General features: G+C 31.5%; 2 protein-coding genes across 3 annotated transcripts; both read left to right on the forward strand.

Annotated features, from left to right (window-relative positions):
- The first annotated feature begins 11,443 nt into the window (after positions 1 to 11,443).
- On the forward strand, positions 11,444 to 17,344 carry LOC124936573 (protein disulfide isomerase-like 1-4). The gene is made up of 12 exons (XM_047477081.1): positions 11,444 to 12,068; positions 12,192 to 12,321; positions 12,676 to 12,841; positions 13,073 to 13,191; positions 13,287 to 13,367; positions 14,152 to 14,238; positions 14,346 to 14,420; positions 14,514 to 14,582; positions 14,674 to 14,754; positions 14,844 to 14,978; positions 16,799 to 16,852; positions 16,938 to 17,344. The coding sequence occupies exons 1-12, from the start codon at positions 11,497 to 11,499 to the stop codon at positions 17,094 to 17,096; spliced, it is 1,728 nt and encodes a 575-aa protein (XP_047333037.1). The 5' UTR covers positions 11,444 to 11,496; the 3' UTR covers positions 17,097 to 17,344.
- A 906-nt stretch (positions 17,345 to 18,250) lies between these two features.
- LOC124934020 (serine/threonine-protein kinase GRIK1) lies at positions 18,251 to 21,630 on the forward strand. 2 transcript variants are annotated; one of them, XM_047474475.1, is made up of 13 exons: positions 18,251 to 18,568; positions 18,728 to 18,909; positions 19,021 to 19,415; positions 19,566 to 19,640; positions 19,726 to 19,770; positions 19,849 to 19,923; positions 19,996 to 20,083; positions 20,156 to 20,280; positions 20,486 to 20,581; positions 20,884 to 20,950; positions 21,055 to 21,170; positions 21,255 to 21,333; positions 21,409 to 21,630. In XM_047474475.1, exons 3-13 carry the CDS (start codon positions 19,032 to 19,034, stop codon positions 21,513 to 21,515), a joined length of 1,257 nt encoding a protein of 418 aa, XP_047330431.1. In that variant the 5' UTR covers positions 18,251 to 18,568; positions 18,728 to 18,909; positions 19,021 to 19,031; the 3' UTR covers positions 21,516 to 21,630. The 2 variants fall into 2 exon arrangements, with proteins under 2 accessions (XP_047330431.1, XP_047330432.1); XM_047474476.1 differs by lacking the exon at positions 18,728 to 18,909.
- Positions 21,631 to 22,461: the final 831 nt, after the last annotated feature.

A 22,461-nucleotide genomic window follows, 5' to 3' on the forward strand; every position in this document is an offset into this window, starting at 1 on the left:
ATGAAGGAATTGACGGATATAGGAGGAGGGTTAACCAAGATGAGCTTTGGTAGTTTGATTCCAAAATACGGGCTGGGTTGTACGGGACTTGACTTTTGAGGATGAGCTCCTAGAATATTTACCCAAAATACTTGTCTAAACAAGTTGTGGGCTTTAGGGATATACTCTGAAAAGTGTTCTTCCAAATATTGTTCTAACCAAGTTGTGGACTTTAGGGATTGACTCCGAAAAGTGCCCTTCCAAATACTGACTCACAAGGATTCCTCACCTTCAGATCAGCTCTGAAGGTCTAGGGTCAAAATATTGGCTCAAGATGTTATTGTACCATCACTATGATAAACTATTTTATAAACCAACATATGAATACAAAGAAACTTTTAAATGTCTTTTATATCAACTTTTTAGGTATGTACTTTATCACAGCAGGGTTTTGAAATCTTAAATGTTTGTTGAGTCATTAAACTCACTATGCTTGTGTGGTGTAGGTACATAGAAATATTTTTAATGAATAAGTGAATGGAGACTTGGAGTGAGTCAAAGTGCAAGGGATGTGTATGGAAGGAGGAACTGAGGCTGAAGGACTGCATCTTGTAAAGACCGAGTAATTGTATAGACATAGTTTGAAAGACCGTATTTTTGTAATAAATAACTGTATTTTGTTTAAAAAAACGAATTTTGTAGCACCACTTGTTCATTAATAATAAAACAATTTTATATATGTTATTGTTATCCCTTTATGTATGGTAAGGTTTCCCATTTCTATCAGGAAATTAGGATTAGGGAGGTTTCAGCTACACCCATTCTCTTACAAGGATTGTAAACCAATGTTATAAATTGCCTGTCAAGTTCTTAATTTATATTTCACCTAAAATTTAGTAATATTAATTAAATAATGCTTACTACTATTTGTTTATAAATGAATATAGTGGGATCAACGAATTTCCTTCAACTGCTTTCAATTTTAACGGGGCGGGACTATCACATTAATGTGTATGGGTGTTCATAGATCATTAGATTATTTATCAATTTTAGGAGGTAACTTGTTCAAGAAAATAACTAAACAGTTTATTTTTTGGTTTCAAGATATCATTAATTAGTTGAAAAATATTTTATTACTTGAATTTGTATCACAATTTTTGCAGATAATTAGAGACAAGATTGTTGTCTATAACATTGTTCACCAACGACTCGGTTGGGCTATGTTGGGTGTGAATGTGATTGAAGTTTGGTTCAGTTCCTCTTGTTTATCGATTCCGTTGCACTTACAACCTAAATCCCAAGGAGATAACCCTTTCTCCCTAGTCTCCAAACACCACAAAGGAATTTGACATCTGCCTCCCACCAAAAGAGTAGTATTTATTTATATTATTAGATCAAGTTCAGTAAGTGGGTTACTAAACATTGGACCACAATGTTGGGCCAACCAATACCCAATAATCTCCACCTTTGGCCCAAAGTAGTGCAAAACACAATCACGAAATCACAAGACACATCATCGCCAATTTATTACCACCGAGGAAATAAAGAGAATACCCAAGGTAAACACGTGTCACAAAGACCAGAGGCAAGAGCACAAAGCATGCGAAAATCACAAAGATCAAATGCAAGAGCACAAAGAATTCGAAAATCACAAAAATCAAACGCAAGAGCACAAAGCATGGGAAAATCACAAAGATTGAAAACAAGGTCACAAAGCATGTCATTCTCACAAAGGACAAACCTCAAAGAGCTTTCCCTAAGTCAAAGTTTAAAATCCGTTGACATTAAATATATTTTTCAGCATGTAAACACTTAGTACCCATATTAGTAGGATTAAATTCCGAAGGAATTTTTTCTAACTTAACAATACCCAACAATATCCTGAACAGGGACGAATCTATGTAGGGGCTCGGGGCCCACCCCGAAAAAAAAATCGGCAGAAATATGACATTACCCTTAATTTCTTAAAAAAATTTAATATAATTCATTGTTTTTTATCTAATTATTAAAAAATGGTAAAACTTTACTTTTATATACTTATTTTTTTCAAAATTTTCTCGTTATTAATTTAAGCCCACCCTAAATTATTTTCAAGTCCACCCCAGTTCAAAATCATGGGTCTGTCCCTGATCCTGAATGTAATGAAACCTAAGATCAATGTGTTTAGTTCTATCATAAAAAAAAGATTTTTACATAGTTGAATAGCAGATTGACTATCAGAAAACACAACCACATTTTTGTCAAGAAAACCAATTTCAGACAAAACAACCCTAAGCTAGATTACTTCCTTAAAAAGCTTCAGTGACAGCTACATACTCAGATTTTGTAGTAGATAAAGTAACAATGGGTTGAAGTTGAGACTTCCAACTTATGCAAAAGCCACACAATGTAAACACATAGGAAGTAGTAGACTTTTTATTATCACTATCATTAGCGTAATTGAAATCCACATAACCAACAAACTTAGTACCTACAGAACACTTAGAGAAAGTCAAGACAACATCAACAGTGGTTTTTAGATATCTCAAAAGTCATTTCAAAGCATTCCAATGAGGCATACCAGGGTTAGACATAAATCTACTCAAACAACTTATTACATATGATATATCAGGCCTAGTGCTAGTCATGAGATACATAACATACCCTATAACATTGGAATAAGACATATTCTTCATTTAAGTTATTTCAGTTTCAGTCTTAGGAGACTGATCCTTACTTAACACAAAATGGGAAGCAAGAGGCACATTCACAGATTTAGCATCAAACATAGAAAATTTACTCAAAATTTTAGCAACATATGCACTTTGATTCAACACAAGAGAAAATTTTGTTCTATCTCTAATGATATTCATGCCCAAAATCTTCTCAACATCACCTAAGTCTTTCATGTCAAAATTTTCACAAAACAATTTTTGCACATGCATAACAGACTTCAGACATGGGTTAACAATTATCATGTCATCCACATACAATAAAAGAAATACATGTACATAGTCTATATTCTTGAAGTAAAGGCAATGATCATAAGAACTTCTTTTAAACATCAAAGATTGCATGCACTTATTGAACTTGATATTCCATTGGCTAGGAGATTTTTTTATACCATACAAGTCTTTTTTTAACAAACAAAGATGATCAGACAACTTGGGGTCAACAAACTCCTCAGGTTGATACATATAAATATTCTTATCAAGTTCACCATGTAAGAAAGCAATAGTAATATCAATTTGCTTCAATTCTCAATCAAAGTGAGCAACTAAAGCAAGAATAATTATAACAATAGTGAATTTGACAACATGAGCGAAAATTTCAGCATAATTTATTCTCTCCTTTTGAGTAAATCCTTTGAGTACTAACATAGTCTTGAATCTAACTTTTTCAGACTCATGCTTCACCTTATACAACCACTTGCAATCCACTAAGGAGCAATTATAAGGTTTAGGAACAAGTTTCCAAGTATCATTGATTCTAAGGGAATTCATCTCATTATTCATAGCAATAATTCATTTAGTAGAAAACTTAGACCTCAAAGCTTCTTTGTAAGAGTTAGTCTCATTACAGTCTAGGGATTCAAACATGTTAAAAGCAAATTCAGACATATTACAATTATTCAAATTATCATCCCTAAATCTAGTAGGAATCCCAACAGTTCTTCTACTTCTATTCCTAGCAAGTTGATAGTCATGCAAATCATTAGACAAATCATGTGAATCAGACAACACATTTGAATCATTCAAATCATCAAGAAAATCATGTGAATCAGACAAAACATTTGAATCATACAAACCATCAATATCATGCACATTATCATGATCCACCTAATTGAGAACATTCACATCATATTCGCCAGGTTGATCAAAAACTACAGGCACATGCTCCACCTTATTAGGAGCATCATTAACAAGAGTGGGGGACATAAGCAAGCAAGTAAAATTATTCTCATTAAAGAAAACATCTCTACTTATCACAATCCTAAGCCCAAGTTCACTCCTATCCCAAAGCCTATAACTTTTTACCCCTTTAGAGTAGCCTAAGAACACACATTTCTTAGACCTAGACTCCAACTTGTCAACCTTCTGATGCACATAGTCAACACAGTCAAACACTTTCAAGTTGCTCAAATTAAGAGGTTTACCTGAAAACAAAGATTTATGGCATTTCCCTCCTAAGAGAACACTGGGGGACCTATTTATTAAATAAGCAGAAGTGTGTAAAACATCCCCCAAAACTTCTTAGACAACCTAGATTACGCTAACATAGCTCTCACCCTCTCTAGAAGTGTCTTATTCATCCTCTCAGCAACACCATTTTGATGTGGTGTGTACGGCACATACCTATGCCTTTTAATACACCAGATACACATAAATCATTCATTTGCTTATTACATAACTCAAGACTATTATCTATCTGTCCTAAGATTTTTAATTCTCTTACCTGTTTGATTCTCAATCAAAATCTTTCACTCCTTAAACTTTTTAAAAACATCATACTTATGTTTCAAAAATAACACCCAAACTTTCCTAGAATAATCATCAATGATGGACAGAAAATATTGGTTCCCCCATGTGTAGAAACACTAGAGGGACCCCACACATCAACATGCAAATATTCAAGGATATAAGTACACTTAGACACGTTTAGGTAGAAGGAGATGGAAAAACTCACCTTATGTTATTTTCCTATCACACATGATTCATAGAAGGGGATGGGGGACAATTTATTAATACCAAAGTGACCACCTTTATGCAAAATTTTTAGACCTTTGTTACTCATGTGATCTAATATATTATGCCAAAGAACAAATTTATCACCAATCACAGAGTTCACAGAGTCACAAGCAGTCTCAGCATGACACACATACATATTGTTCATCTTTTTAGTAGTAAAGATAACAAGAGATCCACGCAAATTTTCATAACACCTTTCCCACTTTCCCTCCAAACCATCATTCTTAAAAGATGCACAAGACAGCAAATTATAATGCAAATCAGGAACATGCCTCACATTATTCAAAGTAAACACAGAACTGCAAGAGAACCTTAGGCATACATCACTTATTCCTAACACATTGCAATTTTTTGAATTCGCCTAGACAAAACCATCTTCAATCTCTTTATAGTTCAAATCTCTAAATGGAGTCACAAGTACAACCAAAGTCAACTAGTCAATCAGATTTGCACAAAGAATCAGATAACACAGAGTTCAAGTTAGCATAATCACATAGATTATTAATCATAAAAATATCACCCATATTGCCCTCACAAACAGCCACATTAGCATTTTCAACATGTTGATTTCTCTTAGACTTAGGACAGTCCTTGATAAAATGATTAGGCTCATGACAATTACAACACTTTCTAGCACTAAACCTAGACTTAGATCTTCTTTACTAGCAGGATGAAATTTCTTACCAGAACTCTCATTACTGACATTCTTTTGGGCACTCGACCTACCCTAAGATCTACCTCTCAAATGCACGACTTCCCCACCAGACTATTTATCCCTCTCAGATTGTCTCAAATCTAACTCCTTAATTTTAAGACCATTGACAACAATATCAAGAGTGACACTGTCTCTACCATACTTAATGACAGACTTCACATCATTAAAAGAATCAAGAATAGCATTCAACAAGACAATAGTGTCATACACATCAATGTTCTTATCACCACACAACTTAATATCAGAAATAAGTTTAGTGAAAACATCCAGATTATCTTCAATGTCCTTGGACATATCCAATCTAAATTTGAAAAACTTTTCAAGTAAGAATATTTTATTAGGCAGAGATGTTTCAATATAAAGTTCAAACAATTTATCCCACAAGATTTTTGCAAACTCTAAATTACCAATTTTTCTCATCACAGAATCAGATAAGTTCAAGTATATAGAGGCACATGCATTTCATTCATTTCACTATTTTTCTCAACGGTATCAACAGCAGCATAAACTGACTAACAGCTTTAAAGCATTTTTCTAAATCAAAACACATTTCATTTTTTGTTTCCAAATGCTAAAATCAGTTTTTCTGTCAAATGGAACCATGCAATATTGATTAACACCAGACATGCTATCAAAAAATTAAAACAATCAACAATCAATTGACAGAAATTAATATGAGGGTTCAATCTATGATACCTTGCAAAACTCAAATAAAGTTTCGACTTACCCACCCTGCTCGAGGATTTGTTGCTTCGTCTTCTCAGCAATGGCACGGCGGCGGCTTTGATTCTCAGCGGTCCCAACAAACGCAACACATACAACGGTTGAACAGGACAGCAACGACTTCTTCTCCAAAGGCGGCGGTGGCTTTCTTCTTCCTCCAGTAGTAATAGAAGCAGAAAATAAAAGCAGCATGATGAAAGAAGAAACAGATCTGCGCTTATTGGTGAAAATAACTCATATCCTCCAACCCAATCTCAAACTTCAATTACAAACCCTAAACCCTAGTTCTAATACCACTGTTGGGTGTAAATGCGATTGAAGTTTGGCTCAATTTCTCTTGTTTATTGATTCCGTTGCACTACAACCTAAATCCCAGGGAGACAACCATTTCTCTCTAGTCTCCAAACACCACAAATGAATTTGACATCTGCCTCTCACAAAGAGAGTAATATTTATTTATATTATTAGGTCAAGTTCAATAAGTGAGTTATTAGAGATTGGGCCACAATGTTAGGTCAACTAATACCCAACAGGCTACTTATGAGTTATTATTTACTTATTCTCCAATCTCCACTTTCTTTTATTTATTTTTGCTCTAACGTATGTAGGTTCTTCTTTGACAGTCAATGTCACCGAACTTTTTGAAGGGGACTACATGAGGAGTGTCGCGCCATTAATAACTATAATTATGCTTGTTGTTTCATAACTTTTTTTTCATTGTACTTACATAATGTAATCCATTATCTAAACATGTTAACTTTCAAAATTAAAATCAATAAATAATGCTCACAAATTAATAACATAACAAAAAAATGTTTATTAAAACATATATCACTCAATCTTCCACATTATTATTGAAAAGTTATTTATACATTGATCATTTCCAGCAACAACTTACGCATAACTTGTGGTTTAGCAAGTAGTCACAAAAACAACAGTTGAAGGGACAAATTTTACTTGTCCAACCTGTTTATTAAAAATAATATATTAGTAATTAATATGTTAATTCATAATTTATATCATGCATATAATTAACATATAATGTATTATAAAATATAAAAGAACAACGGTTAATTAAATTGACATGGAGTAGACAACTTACGGAGATCTAAATGTTTAATTCTATCACCGATAAGTTGTTTAGAATTAACCATGAATGGAACGCGATTTGATGCAGCGTCAATCATACAATCATATGCATAAGCCAACAAACTAACATACAAATCAAAAAAGAAGAAGAGGTTTCATGGGACAATACAAATGAGAGAGGATCGGGCAAAAGACGTGAATTTGAATTTTTTTTTTTGTCAGGTGAATTATAACCTATTTTATATGCTGAAAATCCAATACAATTATAACAATATTATATTAAAAGTGATATTATGAAAATAAATAATGTAATCTGAAAAATATTTCAAATATCAATGGGTATGATTTTGTAGATCCAGATTAATATCCAAGCCATACATTTGATGAAATTCCCTGCCTTATTTCGTTTGGTTATTGAAATAACTTCAAGAGTGAAAAAAATGATGATTGATAATGCTCCTTTTTTTTTTGGAAAATATTTAAAAGTATTGATATATATATATATATATATAAATAATAATTTAAAATAAATGGTATTTTAGTATTTGAGTTAATGAATGAATTGATTTAATAGATAAAAATGAGAGATGATGTTTGATTTTTTATTTTATTTTTATTTACGTAACTCATAATAGAACAGGGCCTATAAAGAGTAGGTCACTTTTTTTTTAAGTTTGAAAATATTCTTTGATGCAAAAAAAGTTTTAACGTAAAGTTTTTATGTCACGTCAATAAAAAGACAAAAATTAACAATATTTGAAATAACTAAATAAACATCACTCGTCTAGTTGTTTTAGAGGCAAAAATATTGATTATAATCTAATTGACGAACTATTTCTTTCTCAATCGACAACATTGCTAGCCCATTTAGTATCCTGTGACATTGTTGATCTAAGATAATTTTTTATTAACTTTAACTTCGAGAAACTTTTTTCTGTCGACACAACTGATACTGGTATGGTTAACAAAATCTTAAAGGTAATGTAAGTATTTGGGAATAAACCATTCAGTTTTGCAAGACATTGTAGCATATCAATTGCTATTTTTTCATTTGATAAATATCATCTCACGACCAACAACTCTGAATACAATTCATCACCATTAATGTCTGAACGTCCATCGTGACTCAAAAATGGTTGAAGCTCCATACAAGACTTCATCAAGTTAGTTAAAAGCTCATGTTTTAACTTCTCCAAATTTAATAAAAACTCAAATATTTCTTAATATTGTTTAAATTGTTCAAACCGAACTTGAAGCAATGATCGAGCTTGATCAATTATAAACAAAAAATATTCAACTCTAAAAGACTTTTCACCAGATTATGTCACATCATCATTGACACTTTCATAAAATAAATTGAATGATGCGTTTTTCTCGAAATTTAGGTTCAATCCCCCCATTTCACTTGCCATTTGTATATCTTCATTCATGGCACTAGCAAATACCTTTTCTCTAAACTCATCAAGAAATTGATCAAGTCCTTATAAGAGATTGATTGCAATATCAATATCTATATCTTCAGATTGTATAAACTTATTCACAATATTTATTGCGTGTAACAAGTTATATTATATTACCAATCCAAGCAAGAACTCAAAACTCTCAAGATCATATAATGTTAAGGTCTCAGCATCACTTTTTGTTTTAAAATCTTCAGCAACTTCCGTCAAGTAAAGTAAAGCATTACTTATATGTACAATTTTCTCTTTTATAGTTTTTACACTCTCAACATGATTTTCCCAGCAGGTATATGACAATGGCTTAACAGTCAAACTAGGTATCTTATCTTTAAAAAAAATCATCTCTTTGTAAAGAAGAGAATAATGTATAGATGTGTTGCACCACTCCAAAGAAGGACTTGACTTTAGGACAACATTCTACCATATCAACTAATACCAAATTAAGACTATGACAATTACATGGTGTGTAAAAAGCTCTAAAATTTATTTTCAAACAATCTTTTTTGTACATATTTGTGTCTTTTACTCATGTTAGACCCATTGTCGTACCCCTGTTCTCTTACGTCATCAATGTCAAGTCCAACTCTATTTAACACATTCAGAAGTTACACATCCATCTTCAAAACTCAACCCAATATTCTTCTATTTTTGGTGTCTATCGAATCATCCACGCATCGTAGCACTAGAGACATTTGTTTTATGACTCGCATCTAGAGTACAATCAAGTATTGCTGAAAAATATTTTTTATTTCTAACTTTTGCAATGATTTCCCTTTTCACTTCATTTGTCAAAGTCTCTGTCAACTCATTCTGAATTTTGGGACTTAAATATGTATATTGTGATTCACTTGCTTCACAACGTCGAACATGCTCCTCCATCACTAGATCAAACTCAACAACCATTTCTATCATTTGCAAAAATAGTCCATTGTTCTCGACATAAAGTTTCTCATCATTTCCTCGGAAGGCCAAAGTTTTTTTGGCAAATATTTTTACAATGGAGATTATTCTTGTCAACCATTGCCTCCAATGTTGTCTTTCTTTGTTGATTTGAAGTTGCATATTGTCATCAATTGTTTGATTTTTTTTCAGCCTTTTTTCTATTTCAACCCAAGCAAACATGCAATTCATATAATCTCTACTAACTTAATGATGTTTAAGACTTCTATGTATATTATGCCAGTCTTTGTATCATTCATTACCCGAATTCCCCATTATACTCATCATTTGTTTAGTCTTGAATAAATTACAACAAAAGCAAAATATTTATCTAATGAAGTAGAATATACAAGCCATAGTCTATCAAATGTTTGTCCATTTGATATTATCCGTGTATAATGCGTTGAATCAAAATCCATATTGTTACTATCCTTAAGAAACAAAAAATCATCCACTCTTTTTGAACTCATATGTACCAAGTAATCTCTCAGTTTTTGACTAATGTTATTCCATTGTCTAAGATCCTCCAAATTCTAAGTCGAATTTAATTTTTCATGTCGAGAGTCATTCTCCAAGTTCTCATTCGATTCACCCAAATTGAAAGCCTCAACAATTCTTTATTTTCATAGCGACTTTGTTCTTCAATCACCAAACTATATTTTAATTCCTCGCTTTGTTATGTTATTTCTACTAAAATATTTGTTAATATCACCAGTTTTACTTTGAATTAGTGTCTCCTCCCTTTATTTCAGTTTTCTCTTTTTTGCTCTAAACAAATGTTTAGGAGGTATTTTACACAAAATTAATTCAAGTAGTTACAACAAATTTCTTGCAGTTAACAGATTCTTCTGAAATTAACACAATTTATAATTTCATCATATAAAGATTGAATTCATCTAACTCTTTTTAAACCAAGTTAATTTATTCAACACAACATAACTCAACAACACATTATTCATATCATGGAGCAATAGAAATATAGAACTAGGATTTCATCGTTTCAATAATATATTAGAGCATCTGTTATAATTAATTGCTATGAATTTTATTTTAAATTCTCACCTACACATTCTAAATATTTATTGATAATATAACAAAGAAAAAATATATATAATACAAATAAAGCACTAAAACTTACCTATTTCAAATATTTCATCAAAATCATATACGTTTAAATGACAAAATACTTCTTTATTCAACATGTAAGATCAATAAATTGAAGAATCAAACAAGATTTGAAGTAGATAATCGGATTGAGAATGATTTGAAATTGTTTGATATCTTCGAAGGCAATAAGATGGCCAAATGGAGTCGCGAGCTTTTTACCTCTTATTAAATATAATATAATATATATATATATATATATATATATATATATATATATATATATATTAATATTAAAAAAATTAGGTCCTTGATAGGCGGCAATGTATCTCGCCTCCATTTGCAAATAAATATCTAAGTTAATTAATTTTGTTTTTTAAAATATTCTATTGTATCTTATTTTGTTTACATATTTTAGAATCTATATTTATGTATAGAATAACAAATAAATATTTGTTAATGTAAACACAAATATTAGTATTCCAAATTTGTAAGTTGAGATTCATTTCAAATAATTTATTATTTAATTATTTAACAAACAAATTCAACTTAAATTATTGTAATTTTTTTATAACTTTATTTTAAAATAAAAATAATTCATAAATTTTAATATCATTCTTTATATTAAACATCATAATGAAATTGTAATAGAAAGAAATCATTCTAACGACGTCGTATTGACTGTACATTTCTCACTTAGCTCTCTTGCTTAAACGGCTAAACCCCAGATCTGAACTTCGAAGCTTGAACCCTTACAACAATGGCGAATCGATTACTTCAATTATCAATCTTTACTCTTCTTATCATCTCAATCACATTCTCTCACGCCATTTCCAAAGAATCAAACACTGATGACCTCGACGAAGATCTCAGTTTTCTCGAGCTAGATGACGACGAAGACAGCGAAGTACATTCTCATTCACCTCTCCACACAGATCCGCATAACTCCGATGTAGACGATGACGCCGATTACGACGATGCAGATTTCGAAAATTACGACGACTTTGAGGTCCCACCCAGTTTAGACCACGAGCTAATAAACGTGGACGAGAAGGATGTCGTCGTTTTAAAGGAGAGGAATTTCAGTGACTTCATTGAAAATCATAGGTATGTTATGGTTGAATTTTACGCTCCCTGGTGTGGACATTGTCAATCTCTAGCGCCGGAGTATGCGGCGGCTGCTACTGAACTCATGGGAGAGGAGGTGAAGCTTGCTAAGGTTGATGCGACGGAGGAAAATGATTTGGCTGAGGAGTATGAAGTTCAGGGATTTCCTACTGTTTATTTCTTCATAGATGGTGAACACATGACTTATACCAGTCAAAGAACAAAGTAAAAATCTCCATCCCTCTAAGTGTTTTTGTCATAATCTCAAATGAGAATTTGGTTTAAGTTTGCTATTATTTTGAAGATCATTTGTCCCATTGATGCATTTTTTTTGTAATTTCTATGCAGAGAAGCAATTGTAACTTGGATAAAGAAGAAAATAGGACCAGGTGTGTACAACTTAACCACAATCAAAGATGCAGAGCGTGTATTGACTTCTGAGAGTAAAGTTGTCGTGGGCTTCCTTGATTCTTTGGTGGTATATACTCGATTTTTTCGTGACTTCCCTTTGATTATTAATAGTCTCCAAACATCCAATTTTGTGTTTCTTCCTTCTTGTATCAATTCTGGTTAGTGGTTTAGACGGCTAAATAAATCTTGAGGTTTGTATAAAGTTCTTATACCCATGCTAATCATAGTTTGTCGGATATGCAATTTGACCTTGTAGAATTAGTTTCATGTATTAATGCAAAATTGAATATTTTCTCAGAAAAAATTATGTGCAAGAAGATGAAGTTTAGTCTTAGAGAAATGCTTATATGTTTATTTAATGTCACAGTTGATGTACTAGTAAATAGCTTAGACCTTGTTTCTTGACCCTCCATAATTACAGGGTCCTGAAAGTGAGGAGCTTGCTGCCGCGTCTAAACTTGCTGATGATGTCAACTTTTACCAAACCACAATTCCTGATGTGGCCACAGTTTTCCACATAGACACCAACTCTAAACGCCCTGGTTTGGTCTTGCTGAAGGAGGAGGCAGAAAAATTGAGTTATTTTGGTTAGTGGTTATTATTGGCATCATATTAGAATAATATCTCATAAATATAATATAACTATGAAACGATTGAAGATAATCATATGTGATTGGATTTAATAAGGATACTATTACCTTGTTCTGTCTTATGAATAGATTATATTTATCATGTAAATTAACACATTCTTAATAGCACAATTACTCGTTGGTTTTCTACACATACATTAGTTAACTTAGGCATTGTTGATTATGCAGATGGCAATTTTACCAAGTCTGAAATAGCTGAATTTGTGATTGCCAACAAGATTCCTCTAGTCACCATTTTTAGCAAAGAAAGTGCGCCTATGATTTTTGAGAGTTCTATAAAGAAACAGGTACTATGAATTTTTTATCAGTATCTTTGGTGGTTGAATAAGTCTATGCTGTTATGAGAACATTAATTGCTGACTATTTCAGTTTTCATATGCAGATATTGCTCTTTGCCCCCTTAAATGAGTCAGAAAAGGTTATTCAAACTTTTGAAGATGTTGCTAAATCTTTCAAGGGGAAGGTAATTGACATGCCGTGATGGGAGTTGTTATTTCTCTGGCAAGCACGAGTAAAACAGCATAGTAGTAGGATATGGGTAATCTCCTAGGACTTGTTTGATTTCATCCAAATAACCCCTTATCCCATTATCAATTACTTCATCAACCAAATTACCCTTACTTTTTTTTAACATTTAAATATTAAATACAAAGGATATTTTAGTCATAACTCAAATAATCCACTTTTTCACCAAACAAAGTTTTTTCAAAAATAAATCGGATTATTTGAAGAGAAAAACCTACATCAAACAAGATCCTAAAATTTCAGGACTTTTGTATTTTCTCATCTTCATCTTCATCTTCAGTTATATCCTTGATAGTAAAGTTTAGTCTTCTATGCACAATTTCATATTTAGTTGTTTAGTTAAATTTCTGCATATATTTGGCCTATGATGAGGCCTGGATATCTTCAACATAATTTTCATTTCATTATATATATGTCTATATTCTTGTACTGGTTTTGATGGATGGTAGCTTAATGGTTAACTAGCATAGGCTACTTATAAACTAGGATTTTGTCACAATATGTGTCTCACTCACGGTCTAACTAGAAAATCGCCAAAATTAAAATTGAAAGGGTTTTTCCCCATTTGGTATAAGATTCTTTTTGTATCATGATTAGATTATTTTTTAGATCATGATCCAGTTTCTTGTGTAGTTTTTGTTACTTCGCTTGGAACAAATTATTTTCTTGATGATGATGTAATTATTCAAATAGTAACAGCTAACCATTTTGCTCCTTTGCAGCTTATATTTGTGTATGTGGATATTGATAATGAGGAAGTTGGCAAGCCAGTGGCGGATTATTTTGGTATCACTGGCAATGCTCCAAAAGTAAAGTTCTTTTTCCGACATTGGATTTTGCATGTCAAATTGAGCTAATAATGATTGTTTGAACACAAGATGTACCTTGAGAATAATATTTGATGAATTCCTATCAGATTATCGGATATGCAGTAAATGATGAGGCTAGGAAATTTGTGTTTGATGGTGAAGTAGCAGTCGGTACTATCAAGGTTTCAGTTTTTATTTGATTTTCATGCTCTTCTCATTTACTATCATGCTTAACATTTTATGAAGAATACTAAATCATGTTCTTCTGTCTCTAGGATTTTGCGGCAAATTTCCTGGGAGACAAACTTAAACCCTTTTACAAGTCTGACCCAATTCCTGTGAATGTATGTCATTTTCGATACGTTATTTGGTTGTGTTTCTTGTTGGTATGCTCATCCAATCCATCATTCTCTCTGTTATTATGATGCCATCTAGAATGTTGGGAATGTGAAAGTAGTGGTTGGAAATAATTTTGATGAAATTGTCTTGGACGAATCTAAAGATGTTCTTCTTGAGGTACTCTAAGAAGCTTGTTGTCTTGTCCTAGCATATTTTTCTTCTTTTTATTGGTGACGTGCTAATGCCAAATTAAACCTTCACCACAGCTCTACGCGCCATGGTGTGGGCACTGTCAAGCTCTAGAACCCACGTTCAACAAACTTGCAAAGCATCTTTCTGAAATTGATTCTCTCGTCATTGCGAAAATGGATGGTACGACAAATGAACATCCTAGGGCAAAGGTAATATAACATATCAATGTTTCGACTTTCTATGTTTTAGTATCTGTCTATCAGCAAGTGTTGTTAATTGATTAAAAATAAAGCTTTTTCAAATACTGGAGCTTGTTTGATGAATGGGTATCCAAATAACCCCTAATCCCATCATCAATATAAACTAAAATAATACACTTACTTTATTTTTCATGACATTTTAAAATGTTAAATACAAAGGATATTTTAGTCATTTAACCCAAATAACTAAAATAATCTACTTATTCATGAAACGAGTTTTTTCTTCGAAAAAATCAGATTATTTCCAATAAAAAGGCCTGCATCAAACAAGCTCTAAGTATTTAATAAAGGAAAAGAAGGTTCATTGTTAATAGCAGAAACCAGAAATAATCACTGATTGATTCCAAATAGACACTGATTAGGAGATTTTTTGAAGTGGAATTAAATTCAAACAATCCAAATCATCCCATCAACACAATTATTCCCTTTAAATTCAAATAATGTCAAATCCTATCAACACAATTATTCCCCTTTAAATCACCATTTAAAAAGGCCAAAATACCCTTTTTTTGTATTATTATTATCATTCAAATAAAGTATAATGAAGGGCAAATAGTCTTTTACTATCAAATTATCAATAATCCATTTATCTTTCCAAAAATTGATGATTGATTGCAATCTACAATTAATTTAATCCAAATTAATCTTATGGATTGTTTGTTTTTGGTCTTGCCTATATGTTTTTTTTATAACTACGTGAGTATCTTTTCTCTTTACACTCGTCGTGCTTTTGTCGTTGTGCATAGATGATTATATTCATGGACCTTTTTAAAAATAACAAATATCCAAATAACCCTAAACCAAACAATGCCTAGAAAATACGACACTTGGCACTTGTCTATGGAGGTATTCCCAGTGAGTCTCTTCTCCTTACACTCGTCCATGCTTTTTTTCGTGTGCATGTATGTAATGATTCCTGACCTTTTTAACAATATAACACTATTATCCAAATAACCCTAAATACCAAAACAATGCCCTACGACACTTGGCACTTGTCTATGGAGGTATTCCCATGTGCGTTTTCAACACAACTAGTTACATTTTTCATCATGAATTTGATCTTGGATTATTTGAATAATCAAACTGCAAATAATCATGTTTGATGAATACTCGTAAAAAATCAGTTTTTTAGGTTAAATTATTACTTTAACTACCTTTTTTAATAATTGCCCTAATCATATAAATAGATTTAGGAAATGGTTGATGATTTTATTTTTGGAAACTTTTTTTTTTCAATATCCAAATAACCCTAGACCCTTGTTTGTCAACATCATTGTGGAGGTATCCTATGTGCATTTCAACTCAAATAGTTACATTTTCCTCATGAATCTCACCAAGATCTTGTTTGATCTTGGGTTCATTTGAATAATCAAGGATTATTTTGCTAATAGTCCTATTTGATGTATCCTTGTAAACAATCAGATTTTAGGTTAAATTGCTATTTTACCTTACCTTTTTTAATAATTGCCTAATATATAATAATTAGATTTAGAAAATGGAGGGCATTTTTGGTTGATGTTTATTTTGATTACCTTTGTTTTCCATATCCAATTAGCCCTAGGCCTGTTTGTCAACATCACTGTGGAGGTATTCCCATGTGTGATGGTTACATTTCTTCACGAATGCTCACAAGGTCTTGTTGATCTCGAGTTATTTGAATAACCAACCTATTATCCCGATTGATGTATCCTTCTGAAAAATCAGTTTTTTTAGGTTAAATGAGTACGCATTAATTTCACTCTTTCTAATTTCTGTTTCAAAATTTTCAGGCCGAGGGATTCCCACGTTCTTTTCTTTCCAGCTGGAAACAAGAGTTCAGATCCGTGAGTTAGAAATAATTCCTTTCGTTTATTTTGTGTGTTAACTAACTTCAAAGGTTACTGATGTTTTCTTCTTCTTTCTCGACAGATTGTAGTGGATGCTGAACGAACCGTGGTCTCTCTGTACAAATTTATCAAGAAACATGCATCTAAGCAGTTCAAGCTTCCTCGACCAGAATCAACATCAAAACCCGACATTAATCCCAAAGACATCGTCACTAGTAATGATGCCAAAGACGAGCTCTGAAAATATGAACTGGTAAACCATCAAAAACCGAAGTTTTACTACTAAATAGAATCCACTCAGTTCCTAGAGAAAGTTCAATAGAATTGATTATAGCGAAAACATTTCAATTATTGGTTATTGAATCTCTAGAACATTAGGGTATTAATTAATGTGTATTACTATTTATTTAAGTCCTGTTTGTGTTTTAATGATATTTGGTGGGTCTGTCTATTATTGGCAGTTGAGTTGATCTAATTTCTTACCAGTTATTCAAAGTGGTCCTTAGAAGTCATAACCGCAAGCATGTCTTGATCCTAATACAGTTGTTAGGTATCTGGCTTTATATAACGAATCCTGACCGTTGGATGGTTCATTTTTGACTCACTGTTATTGATGTGATTTTTTTTAATATTTATATAGATTGCATATTTAAATAATATAATTAGATCTCTTATTAATGATCACTAAATTTTAATCATATTCTATTAAATGACATTCAAGTTAATCATCTCTTTATAAAAGAAAGAAAAAAATCAACAAATTTATAGTGTTAGTAATAAAGTTAATTCATCATACAATTAATACAAACTTACAAAAAAAAAAAAAATTCTTATGAATCATTATTATATTAGGATTAGTATTAGTATAATAAAATTATTGGATAAACGTAAATTTTATCCCATTCTATATGAAATAGAGAATAAAATAATTAAATAAATTAATTTTTTTTAAAAACTCGAGGTTATGTAATAATTTTATAATAAAAAAATTCGGGAGGGCTGTCTAGAGGTCTCTTTCGGGAAACTAGTGGAGGTGATCGTTGAATTCATTAATTTTTTAAAAAAAAATTCGAGCTTAATAACGCTAAATTATGTTAGGTTGGTTTGTTGTTGATATTTTTTATGTGTTTTTATTATTCTCTTAAATGGTTATTATCGTTATATTTCGTGTGTACGATGACAATGTGAACATTCGTATTTTTGTATTACTTGTTAAAATAAATTATAATTTACACCATTACATTGACATTTTAAAATAAAAAATTGAGGTAAAATTATTTTTGAGTTGGAAATTAATATAATAAATAATTAAATTAAAATAACTTTAATTTTAGTTGTATCCATATTTTCCCCAAAAAAAATCTTGGTTTCCGTGAGTCAGCCGTTTCTTTTGGTCATCTTGTGAACCCGATTCTCTCAGACCGAACCTGTTCTTGACAACCTCAAAAGAAATTACCTTTTTTTCTGTGTTTCATTCATTATCCCGTCAATTTTTTGTTTGCCGCCCGCCCCCTGTTGTAAAATTTCTCCGATCTAGGGCTTCCCACAATTTAGATACCATTTTGTACAAGCTACATAGCTCATTTCGGTTTTCTTATTTGAAACTTTACGTCAGATCGAAAAGGGTTGATCCGTTTGAAGAAGAAGTTGAGAGATTTAAATTGGTATCTTGATTTAAAGCCTTTTTATGTTACATCTCAAACGGATTTGAAGGTGGGTTTGTTGTATATTATTATTATTATATGATTGAATTTCAATGAGTTAATATCTTCACTGTTGATCTACTGTGATGTGGGCCTAATAAGGTTGAATTCTTTGATTGTTTGATATTTCATTTGGATTTATTACTTATTGTTATTATAATTGTTGAAGGTTAAGTCACCGGTTTATTAAGGGCGGAGGAAGAGGAGAGATTCTCTTGCTCTTGTTGATATAAACTGGAGGAGTTCTTGATGCTGCCATCATTGATTAACTGCTTCTTTCATTTTGCTGAGTGGCATCCAGTTCAATACTGATTTTTTTGTTTTGTTTTGGGCGCTTGAATGTAAAATTAGGTTAGTTTTTGTTTTGTTTTTGCATATATTCTTAGTGTTTTGTGGTGATTCTAGTAAGAACATTCTTGATAAAGGGGACTAACTAATTCAGGTTGTTTTTTGTTTGGTTAGGTTTTGATTTCATGTTGAACAATAAATTTTCTTTAGCAAGAATAACCCAGATGGGCTGTTGTAGTTGTTTTGGATTTGCATTTGAGAGTGAACCGAAAAATGTCTCAAGAACAACAGCACCACGCAGAGACAATTACAATCCCCATGACTATTATAGGCTAGACAAAAACTTTGAAGAGGAAGAAGAAGATGAAGATGATGATGATGATGATGATGAAGAAAAAGATGATGATTTTTCTTATAATGGAAATATAACTGATTCTGGATATGGAGATGATCTTGATATAAAGAGCCCGACTAAACGTTCTGAAGAGATTCTTACATATAGGATAGAAAATGGATTGATTTGTCGCCAATTTCCTGTTAAGAAGACTACTAAACTTGTTCGCTCTGAGGTAATTAATTTCTCTTCATTTGGCCAAACAGTTATGCACCTGATCTATTTGTTCATGTTTAAAATGATATAAATCATGAACTTGATTGCATATTCTTCAGGCTATAGAGTATAGATTTCTTTATTTCTTTTTCGGTTCAATTAAATACAGGATGAATTTGGTAACAAGCTTGTCAATGAATATGTTCGTGAATATAAGATTGGTGCTGGAAGCTATGGGAAAGTGGTAAAAGATCATACTTTATTATTATTATTATTATTGTTATCTTATGTTTTGAAAAGATGGTTTTCCCCTCATTTTGCAATAATAGGTTCTTTACCGAAGCAGTATTGATGGGAAGCATTATGCAATCAAGGTTGTATTTCCTTAGTTTTCTCCCCCTTTACATAATTAGGTATATATATGTATATATATTTAAAATTGTAAATTGCAGGCATTTCACAAGTCGTATTTGTCAAAACTGCGAGTGGCACCTTGCGAAACTGCCATGACAGACGTGTTAAGAGAGGTAGTTATCTTGGCCGGATTCTAATTTTAGTTATTTTTCGTTAATAACTTTTCATATTGTTCTCTGGTTCAGGTATTAATAATGAAGATGTTGGAACATCCTAATATTGTTCATCTGTTTGAGGTTATAGATGATCCAACAATGGACCATTTCTATATGGGTATGTATCTATTATTGTTGTTTGCTTTTCATGTGTTATTATGGGTAGTTATGATTTTTTTTGTTTGTGCAGTTCTTGAATATGTAGAAGGTAAATGGGTTTGCGAGGGTTCTGGTCCACCCGGGGGCATGGGAGAAAACAAAGTACGCAAGTATTTGCGTGATATCGTTTCTGGATTGATCTACCTACATGCTCATGTAAGCCCTGTTTAGAAACACTTTTGTTTCTATTTATGTACTTGAATATGCTTGGAAACAAATTCTTATTATGTTTCTGTATTTGGAATGGTTTCTACATAGAGAAGTGTTTCCAAATGAGGATTTTTTATTTTTGAAATCACCAGCTGAGTATCGAGCTAAGTTGACAAATGTTATTATTAAAAAATATTTTATTTTCATCCAGAATATTGTGCATGGTGATATAAAGCCCGATAATCTCCTGGTCACTGCTTCCGGGAATGTTAAGATTGGGGATTTCAGCGTCAGCCAAGTCTTTGAGGTATATATGTTTTCCTTTTTGAGAAATTTGAGATTTTTGGGCTTAGTATGATTCAGCTTATCCAGTTTATTCGTTAATCTTTTGGGACTTAGTTTGATGCGCTTAATTGCTCAACTTATCTAGAGTTATTTTTCTTGCTTTCAAAATTGTGCAGGCCTGGTGGAGACTCATAGCTCTATCATGAGTTTGAGTCTTCACACTTGGACTGTTTAAAAAAAAAATGTGCAGGCCCATTTGATTCAGCTTATTTGCATTCGCAGCATGTTGCTATTACCTAACTCTTTTGTTGTTGGCAAATATAGGATGAAAATGACGAGCTTCGTCGTTCCCCAGGAACGCCTGTTTTTACTGCACCCGAGTGTTGTTTAGGTAAAAGAAAGAGATGGTTTTCTTTTCTTTTACATTTTCCTTGTATATAGAGAGGTGCGGAGAGTAATCTTTTGTTTTTTTACGGGGATGAAATAAATAAATAGGTATAACATACCATGGAAAGACTGCTGATACGTGGGCAGTTGGAGTTACATTATACTGTATGATATTTGGAAAGTATCCGTTTCTTGCAGAGACTTTGCAGGATACTTATGACAAGGTATTGTTTTTGGTTTGGTTTGGTTTGGTTTGGTTTTTGGTTGTTTTTGAATGCATGTTAACATGTTTTTTTCACTGTGGACAGATTGTTAATGATGTTTTAGTGTTTCCTACAAATATGAACCCTTTATTGAAGAACTTGTTAGAAGGAATTCTCTGCAAAGGTTGGTTTATCATATTTATTTGTTTAGTTTTGTTTATGGGTGAAATGTTGATAAGATTGAGCGATGTCTGTGCAGATCCGGATAAGAGGATGACATTGGCGATTGTGGCTGAGCACCCGTGGGTGATTGGCGAGTATGGACCAATTCCGCAGTATCTTTGCTGGTGTAAGCGGAAGCGATAGACATAATAATAGTGAAAGGATTTTAATTCATTGATTGATAGATTGTGATGAATTTTGCTTCAAAAGATTTATTAGTTTAAACCAATTTCATTTTAGTTTGGTTTTGATTTGACAATCTTGTGTGTGGTTTTTTTTTCACACTTGTATTAAATTTGTTGATTTTGTGGTGATGATTATGTGCATTTATTAGGTTTATATTGAACAAAAATATATTTATTTTTTTAATTAGGATTATGATTAACTATATGACTAATATTTTTCTAAAATATGATGGTTGCAAATTTAATAAAAAAACATCATTTTCAAATATGTTAAATGAAGTCAACTTGATTGTCCAGATGTAGTTTAATTTTATTGTTTTTTTTAATTAATTTTGGCAATTTTTTTCTTCTCTTGATTTTGTTGTTACTAGTATTGTGGGAGATTTGTCTTTTTATGCAAGACAAAAACAAAATAATAATAAAAACAAAGTGATGAAAAAAAATTGGCAAAAAATGTCTTCCAAAAATGATTATGGAGCTGAATAAAAAATGATAATAATATTTTATTTGATTTAGTTAAACTATATATTTTAAGCTAATCATAAAAAATCTTCCTATTTTATTTATCAATTTTAAATATAATTATGATAGTCAATGACCTGATAATTAACATAATATTTTTTTAAATGGTTAAAATATTAAACTAAAATAATTTAAATAATATATATACAATATGATGTTAAGTTTTTTCTTGGTTGATGTTAAGATTTTTTATTTATTTTTTAAAAATTATTATATTACTATCTTATTTATTGTCAATAATTTATTCAATTAATTTAACCATTTAAATACTTTCTTTTTAAAATAAATAAATTATTTTATTATTATATATTAATATATTTTCAGTTTTTTTATAAGAAATTATTATTAATTCCTCAAAATTAACCATTAACATTTTTTAAACA

The sequence above is a fragment of the Impatiens glandulifera genome, chromosome 4, assembly GCF_907164915.1.
Source record: "Impatiens glandulifera chromosome 4, dImpGla2.1, whole genome shotgun sequence".
Lineage (NCBI taxonomy): Eukaryota > Viridiplantae > Streptophyta > Magnoliopsida > Ericales > Balsaminaceae > Impatiens > Impatiens glandulifera.